Source organism: Myotis davidii, unplaced genomic scaffold (genome assembly GCF_000327345.1).
Source record: "Myotis davidii unplaced genomic scaffold, ASM32734v1 scaffold330, whole genome shotgun sequence".
Taxonomy (NCBI): domain Eukaryota; kingdom Metazoa; phylum Chordata; class Mammalia; order Chiroptera; family Vespertilionidae; genus Myotis; species Myotis davidii.
The window spans coordinates 858,306-867,710 of record NW_006283770.1 but is presented as its reverse complement, the minus strand read 5'-3'; the positions used below and the strand labels follow the sequence as shown (position 1 = coordinate 867,710).

The window sequence follows — 9,405 nt, the reverse complement described above, 5'->3', positions numbered from 1 at the left end:
TGGAGTAAGGTTCTTGATCACTGCCATCTTCAACTTTAAATATAATTTAGGAAATGGTAGATTTAGAAGAAAAAATCTGAAACAAGTGCATTACTTTCCTTTTGGTTTCAGAGTGCTAAGATATTAATGCCTGTATTTAGGAATAAGGAACCATTGTACTGCTAGTATGATGAAATGGACTTTTATAATGTATCATTATTGATTATAGTAAACTAAAGATTTTATTTTTCTATGTATTTAACATTTTATGTACAGTGTAAGTCAGAAACAATTTAAATTTGATTTGAAAAGGAATCCTTTATGGGATCACTGAAACTTTAAAAATATACATATATACTTTTAAATACATTTTTATTGATTTCAGAGAAGAGAGAGGGAGAGAAAGATAGAAATATCAATGATGAGAGAGAATCATTGATCAGCTGCCTCCTGCACACCTCCTACCAGGGATTGAGCCAGCATCCTGGGCATGTGCCCTGACTGGGAATCGAACTGTGACCTATTGGATTATAGGTCGACACTCAACCACTGAATGACACTGGCTGGACTGAAACTATTTTCAAATGGGTGAACCAAGTTTGTGACTTAGCAGCTTTTTATTAGGTTGAATCTTTGCATTTATTGTTGATTTGGACTTATAAGACTAGTTTCTACTCTTTATAAATATAGCTAACAAACAATACAATAAAATAAAAAATAAATGTAGCTAACGTACGAAGCATATTCATGAGGAGAGTTTATTATACCTAGAAAACTAAAAATTCGAAAGTGAGGTCATCCAGGTTTCCCCCCTAAAAATATTTTTACATATGTCATAAACGTTAGATGATTTATTGGATTACGCTTACCCATATATTTTGAATTAATGTAGCTTGCAGATTGCGTGTTACTTATGCTTTACAAATAACAATTAAAAATAACAAACTGAATAGCAAATAGTTTATTAGTAAGTACATGGTTTCAGTGGCAATAATAACTTTACTTAAACAGGAGGCAATAATCAAATCAAAAGAATAAATGTTGGCTAATCATCAGAAAATCTGTGGCCATTAGGGCTATCACGTAGAAATCCAAAATCACTCAGAGGCCAAATCTATAAAATCAAAATTGATTGAAAACAATTAATGAAAGTGATGTTATATCGTCATATTCCTTTTTATTTCATTCATCCTTTTTCTCTATGCCATGCAACTAAACACTTTCTCTGTATTCTTCACTCAAGAACAAATTTCCTACATCAAAATAAGACTTTAGAAAGTAAATTTATATGTCTATGTATTTAAACTCTAACATGGGTTTGAACTGCATGGGTCCAATTATGCACAGATTTTTTTTTTTCAATAAATATACAGTTAGCCCTCCATGTGCCTGGGTTTCATAGCCACGGATTCAGCTAACAACAGATTAAAAACATTATTTTCCATCCATGGTTGGGAATCTGTGGAAGCAGAGGGGCAACTGTATGTATTGTTCTATGTGATTTTACATAAGGGACTTGAGCATCCACAGATTTTGGTGTCTGGGGATTTTCCTGGAACAAATTCCAGATACTATATATAAGTTTGGGGGGAGTTAAAAATTATATGTAAGTCAATGCCCCTAACCCCCAAGTTGTTTAAGGGTCAGTTGTATATATGTGTGGGTGTGTGAGCATGTGTGTGTCTGTATTTTCTTTTACTGCCCTCAAAGTTAACTGTAAATCTAAGTACTTGAGTATATGCTTAAGTGTAAAGAATCCTGTAAATTACCCCCAAGTATTCCTGTCTGTGTTTTCCCTTACTGATAGTGAGAAAAAAGAGGAGCCAGTAAAAACAATAATCTTTCCTAAGAATCATAAATTTACTACAACATTGATAAGTCCATTCCTCACTGTACTTAACTAAGATATCCCTGCACTGCAGATATTTTGACTCTACACTGCTCTTCTGCAAGTGCACATTAATATAGAGTATCCGCCCAAAATGTATACACACACTTTGAATAATTATAAGGCAGTGTTTATTAAAATGCATTTCATTTTCAAAATTGACCTATCAGCTGTTAAAGTGTGTATACAATTTGTGGGATCATGCTGTATATTCCCAGGATATTAACATGGTTGTAAAAATACAGGAGAGAAATTTTTGAAGGTTCAAATTAAAGGCTGCTTATGCTACAAACAAAAGTAGCTTGAGTTTTATTATTCAAACAAAAATATTCTCGATTACCTGTCCCAATAGGGGGAAGGGGTAGTTTTTATAGCTATGAAAGCTAACATTTTCACTACTGTTACTGTAACAGGCAAGTCCACTAACAGCCTAAAGAGTTCAGAGTCCATTTTGAAAGAAAATGTTTTTTTCCCCCTCAGCTCAGATAAGAAGGCCTACATTTTAAGTAGAAAACAGTACCTTAAAGAAGATCCGTCCTCTTATTAGTCCATATGGAATAGGTCCATAGGACCTGGAATCTGTAGAATTCTGTAAATTATCACCTTCTAACCAAACATGGCCCATTGGCACCTGGAATTAGAGAAGAAAGCAGCCCCTTTAAAAAAGAAAAAAACAAATTTGGGTACTGTCAATAAAAAGTATCTTGTGCAGGTAAGGAAAAATGTCCTAAAGTTGTCTTTTTATACAATACATATAAACCCTATGATTTCATTTTTGCACAATAAAATAATGTTTACTAAATATTAGTAACATTATAGTTTCAAATTAATTTTTAAACATGTTTTTATTGATTTCAGAAAGGGATAGAGAGATAGAAACATCAACACTGGGAGAGAATCTGATCAGCTGCCTCCAGCATGCCCCACATGGGATCAAGCCCACAACCCAGGCATATGCCCTTGCTGGGATTTGAACTGTGACCTCCTGGTTCATAGGTCAACACTCAACCACTGAGCTACATTGGCCGGCAGGTTTCAACTTTTTAAATGCCCATCTTTTTTGCCACATGGTTCCCCAAAATTAATTTGTTATACAAACCCCACACTGAGGTTATAAGAGATCAAAACAGTGTGACAGGGTCATTAATTTAATAGACTTCAAAAGAGGTCATTAGAATGCTGACTGAAAATGTGCCCTCCTGTCTCCGTAAAAGCATAAACAGGGTAGCCACTCATTCTGCAACATCCTGGGGCCAATAGCAAGGCCAGACTTATTAGAATGCTCATGATGAGCTAAATGGTAATTGATTGTGACATCAATTACAAATAATCTCATCATTTTATTGGAGTGGGCTTGTCAGAATTCTAATTAAGACCCCTGTTCTGCCTTGTACAGGCCATATCTTCAATGCATTATATTTCAATAATGACCATGAAGACCTAGAAGGAACTATTATAAAACCATCAGTTGTAAAATTAATGATGGTGACCCTCTACTAAAATGAAAAGACCCAAGTTCCTATATGTCCTGTGTATTAACATAAGCCTAAATTTTTACTCAGTGACAATTATAAATATATTTAGAACAGAAAATGTTTGTTTTAAAAAACAAGGCCTCTTTGATATGGTGCATTTGTCCATTAATATCTGTTCAACATAAACTTAAAAAATTACTCTCCAGCAACAATCATCTGTTGGAATAACCAAGTTGCTATCACTAAAATGAAAATTCAAGCCAGATAAGAGAAGATAAATTCTGCAGCAACATTATAACAAGATACTAACAGATATGAGTAGATTAAAATGTATTTTAAATGGAAAATTTAAAAAACTATTATAACTTTACAACTCAAGTAGAACAGGACTTCAATAAATGCATTTGTAATACATGTTTTGCAAATGGCCAAAAATGGAAATCCCCAATTACATGTTTTCATTACTTCTCATAACCAAAACTTTTAGTAATTAGGTGCTTTTCCTTTTTATACTTTTGTAAATCTGCCAAGGTAACTTGAATGAATATATGAGCCTAAGAATATACAGATATATATTTTTATAGTGAATGCCACATACATTTTACTTTTGTTCAAATCTTAATTTCCCAAGGTCTTAGTTACAGCTAACTTGAGGGCTAAATTTTAAAGCAAGAAAAGAACTCTTGAATTATTCTTGTTTTTCCTTTCTACATCAGAGTTTACTTCCTGAGCTCTGAGAAAGCCTAATCTCAGGGCTGGACAAAAGAAGCCTCGAGTTCTCAGGTATACTTACTGAGGTCCAGTTAAGTGCCTCTTTTAGTACAGGCAACAAATGTAATTGCCTCATGGCCTGCGGGTGTCCCTTTAACAAAAGAGGCTTTAGTGAACCAACCCACAGGTGTTACCTTTCCTGACTGAAGTGAAATCTGATGAAAGAGTCCACAATATCAAATAACACATTTACTAAACTATAATCAAACTCATTTATTTGATTAAGCAAAAACTAATTAAGTAAAACTTCTGACTGCAGAGTAAGATATTTGTATTTCTGACCTTCCAAAAAGCAGAATAATAACAGATTTGATTTTTTAATTAACTCTTTGCCAGATGTTTTAGAATTTACAACCAGCAAAGGTAAGGGTGGGGACTGGCCCTACTATTGCTTATGCCACTTTAATGGTTCTTAAATAACTGAGTGGAAAGGAAATAATAGTTTATTTTTATTAAAGAAACAAAATAACTTTATTAAAGAAAAATAAAGGCAAAGAGAGGGGCAAAGCTTTTGGAATCTTTTTTTAACAAGATTATTTTTTCTGTTGAAAGTATTACATATGTCCCCTTCTCCCCTCCGCCCCCCCCCTCCCCACCGCCCTCTGCCCGGGCCTCCACAAGCCTTCACCACCCACTGTCTATATCCTTGAGTTATGCATATACCCATATGAGTTCATTGGTTGATTTCTCCCCCCACACACACACCCCCTCCAAACCTCCCCTGCCTTCCCTCTGAGGTTTGATAGTCTGTTCGATGTTTCTGTCTCTAGGTCTATTTTTGTTCATCAGTTTATGTTGGTATTAGATTCCACGTATGAGTGAGATCATGTGATAATTATCTTTCTCTGACTGGCTTATTTCACTTAGCATAATGCTCTCTAGGACCATCCATGCTGTTGCAAATGGTAAGAGTTCTTTCTTTTTTACAACTGCATAGTATTCCATTGTATAGATGTACCAAAGTTTAAATCCACTCATCAAGTCTTAACTATTGTAAATTGTGCTGCTATGAACATAGGGGTGCATATATTCTTTTTGATGGGTGTTTCTGAGTTCTTGGGATATATTCCTAGAAGTGGGATCACTGGACACTATTTCTATGCAGTCCTACTCTTTTTCTCCATTTAAATTCTGATTTATTACTATACTATTTTCATCATTCCTGGAGACTATTACTGTCCTTCCCTACTTAAAAATTATGCCACCTTAGGTTCCTAGCCAATTACTGCAAAAGAGGAATTTACTCTACACAAAAGTTACAGTAGGCTACAGCACTGGGAGTTATATTGGGGAATGCTTCTTACTAACAAGTTCTATTTCATTATTCTCCCTGCTGAGTAGGTTTGGAACTTAGTCTAACACTGGACTTGCTCGTTCCCATAGCTATGATAAGCTGAGCTCCTTCATTTTCTTCCTAAGTATTTAATACCATCCAGTCTGAATCAGAATACCTGATGAGTTCTTTAGCATAATGGTTACAAATACAGTCTAAAGTCATAGTTCTGAGTTCAAAGTGTAGCTCTCCTACTATTACTAGTTAAGCACCTTGGACAGGTTATTTAAACTTCATCTATAAACTTCAACTGGCAATAATAAATGCCTTACAGAAATATTCTGAGAACCAAGTGGAATAACACATAAGGCTCCTAGCACCAACTAAGCACTCACTAGTAAATACTAGTACTAGCAATTGTTATAGTTGCCCTAGCTGCTGGTATGAATGATGCCTTCTGGGCTTTTTTCTTTGTTCCTGATTTTCCTATGCAGTCTACTCAGAAATTTGCAAAGTGAACTGTGCTTTGTAATTTATTTCAGTTATATTTTTGTTATTTACACTGTATTCAATTACATAGGTCTGGTAGTAGCCAAGACTGTGAATTGAATGCAATATAATTTAAAATGTACATTAATTGTGAATAGCTGCCATTTTATTTATGTTAAATGATTTGGTGAAATTCAGTTTTAAGACCAAATCAACCAAATGTTAGTACTAAAGACTAACATTTTTATTCTTTTAATAGGAATCTTCATCAAGCAATTTTTATCAAATACCAAATGTACCGGCTCTCCCTTATGGAGCATTCACTTACTCAGAACTGTCTACCAACTAGTCAGAAGGTTAGAGGAAGGGGACTAGGGCTGGAGATGAAGCCAGTAATTATGTCCTCTCATACTAGCCATCTGAATCTACTGCCCCATTCCTACAGAATTTTTTCTCTACACAATGGATTATTTTGCTTTCTGATTTCTTGTTCTATTTATAAAACAATGTTATATCTGCTGTTTTTAGATTAGTATTTAAAAGAAGTGTCTTTTATAGTCTCATTTCAAGACTATCTCTGTATTTCCATTGTAATATAAACTGATGTATAATCTGGTTCTCATATTCTAAAAGACCTAACTTAATGAAATACTAGGTTTTACATATAGTAGAATCATGCTAAGCGTATAAATAATGAGTTTTCCCATGCATGCCTGCTTTTATATGTTATTTCTCTTTTCTATTCTTATTTTAGGTAGAGAATAGTTTAGTAGCATGAAAATGCTTTTATGTACTAAGATTAAATGGGTCACAGAAACCTATAGAATTTTAATTACCCAAAGTGGTAACACAGAACTTCATTTAGTTGCTTATTTCAAAAGACCTCTGAACACATTATATCTACTCAACAGTAGCTGTCCAGCAGACCAATACATCATTAGGAAGCTACATGACATTTGGAATATATTCTCTTTACTCCCAGTTATCAGAGTTAGAGTCTGCTTCACTTGCTAACATTGAACATCAGCGTTACAATTTCTGTCTCAATTTTTCCCAATTACTTTTAGGCAACCTTAAAGTATAGAGATCTCATAACTTGCAGGTAAAAGTACATATAATATTTGCATTTTACACAACTGCCTCCCTGTATTCACTCCAATAGAAGGTCTTTCCAACTTTGAGCTGGAAACTCAAACCAAATGTGAGTAGTTAAAATATTTTTAGATGAGCAAAACACATTAGTTTCAGGAAGACGTGCTAATCTCTCAGTAAAAACATTGATCTTCATGTATACATACACATATGTATATATACTCAAACATGTAAGATAAAAAACAATTTTATAAAATAAAATTCTATAAACTACATATTGTTGAAGGTCAAATTATTCTGAAAACGTTCAGAGAACATCAGAAAATGCTTAAGTTGTGGAGGCTTCAGAGATGATACTTTAGTGTTAACGTCAGAAGAAAAACACCTCAGAATTGTAAACAAGAAGTCAAATTTATCTTCAGAATCGTGTTAACTATAGGATGAAAAAGTCACGTAATCTCCGCAGTGAACTTCACTTTAGCAAAGAGTAAACATATTTCCTCCACATCAGCTGCAATCAAGACATTAGCAGTATGCCATGACTGATGAACGTGGGAGCCGTTGCTGAGAAATGGATGTGTGGCACAGGTTTTTATCACTACAGTCTGCAAAAAGCAAGTCCCTTGTTTAGCTATCCTTGTAATAAGTGACATTATTAGGTAGTTCTTCTACTTAAGTGACATAAGGATTTAGTGTATCAGCAGCTTATAATAAACAAGCTTCCAATCTCCTGATTCCTCTCCCTACACAGAAGTACTTTTTCTGTTTATAATATAAGTGGTAATAGCAGGCCATATGGTTGTGACTTTTAGCTGAAGTAAATGACATTTAAACAAACAGAAAAACAGCATTAAGATATTCAAGGATTTGAACTATAACCTAAATACACAGTGCACATTAAGGGGCTATTAGTATTAACTATATAAAGTGGCCATTTTATTTTTTTAAATTAAATTTATTGGAGTGACATTGGTTAATTAAATAAGTTTCAGGTGTACAATTCTATAAATACATCATCTGTACATTGTATTGTATATTCACCACCCCAAATCAAGTCTCCTTCCATCACCATTTATCCACCCCAGTGACCATTTTCTAATGCTGTCAAATTAGCTTGTTTTTCACTTTGTTAATCGGTTTTATTTAAATATTTTCAAATACATTATAAATCAGCTTTATTACTGGCATATTGTTCCATTTCCAAGTGTTCCTTTTCAGAACTCTCTACTACCTGTGCATCCTGGGAACATTTAATCAGTTTTTTCTGAAATGTGAAACTATATTTCTTACAATTCCACCAATAACAATAATGATCTTGTTAGCATACTCTATAATACAAAAAATGTAAGAAATACTACATTCCTTATTCATGTACCATCATTCTGTGGTAACAGACTAACATTTGGTAAATAATATTTCACCTTTTGCCAAAACCGATTTGGCTCAGTGGATAGAGCGTTGGCCTGCAGACTGAAAAGTCCTAGGTTTGATTCCGGTCAAGGGCATGTACCTTAGTTGTGGGCACATCCCCAGTAGGAGTTGTGCAGGAGGCAGCTGGTCGATGTTTCTCTCTCATCGATGTTTCTAACTCTCTATCCCTCTCCCTTCCTCTCTGTAAAAAATCAATAAAATATATTTTAAAAAAAATTTCACCTTTTGTGTATAACACTGGAATATATGGTATCAAGAACCAAAAAGCTTTAAGTAGTCTGAATTTTGATAGATTGATAATAAAAGTAAAAATATACACTCTAATAACTACAAACATGTTTCCTTTAACAATAGCAAAAGATTATTATGATTTAACTATAGGAACATACTGAAATCTTCATAATCATATTTCTATTAGTGTTTCCATTTTCAATACAGAGTGGCTGCTATGGTTGAGAAACTGAAATTCAATAAAATTTTAATTTTGGAAGATTTAAAAATCAATTATTCATTTTACAGTGAACAACCACTTAAAGTTAATACTCAAAGGAGCAATTTACCAACTACAAGGAACAACTTTACCCACTGTTAATTTGCCAACCAATAAAGGATCAAAATAACAAAATACCTGTGTAGTAGTAAATAATGTCCAAAAGGCACATGCATTTCTACTGAAATGTAGACAACTCTTATTAGCTCACAGTGTAATTAGTAGGTGCTGCATTTTGCAAGGGCAACTTGGCCTTCATCATAACAAAACCACCATAGCATTTCTGACAACCAAACCTTCCCTTAAAATAAGAGCAAGGTCATACCGTGTTCATGGATTGGTAGAATCAACATCATTAAAATGTCCATGCTACCCAAAGCAATCTATAAATTCAACGCACTTCCCATTAAAATACCAATGGCATACTTCACAGATCTAGAACGAACTCTCCAAAAATTCATCTGGAATAAAAAAAGACCCCGAATAGCTGCAGCAATCCTGAAAAAGAACAAAGTAG

The 9,405-nt window shown here is 34.0% G+C and overlaps 1 protein-coding gene and 1 long non-coding RNA gene across 9 annotated transcripts in view; one reads left to right on the top strand and one right to left on the bottom strand.

Moving 5' to 3' along the window:
• Window positions 1–925: 925 nt before the first annotated feature.
• Window positions 926–9,405, bottom strand: part of IMMP1L (inner mitochondrial membrane peptidase subunit 1) — a 38,682-nt gene continuing 30,202 nt past the window's right edge. For all 8 annotated transcript variants that reach the window (XM_015566460.1, XM_006753931.2, XM_006753930.2 and 5 more), the window contains 2 exons: window positions 2,388–2,498; window positions 926–1,093 (listed from right to left, as the gene is read on the bottom strand). In XM_015566460.1, coding sequence (XP_015421946.1) covers window positions 1,025–1,093; window positions 2,388–2,498 — 180 coding nt within the window. In that variant the 3' untranslated portion in view covers window positions 926–1,024. The remainder of the gene's footprint in view (window positions 1,094–2,387; window positions 2,499–9,405) is intronic.
• LOC107183729 overlaps window positions 8,558–9,405 on the top strand; it is a 3,800-nt gene continuing 2,952 nt past the window's right edge. The window contains exon 1 of the long non-coding RNA XR_001514543.1: window positions 8,558–9,206. This is a non-coding gene — a long non-coding RNA (uncharacterized LOC107183729). The remainder of the gene's footprint in view (window positions 9,207–9,405) is intronic.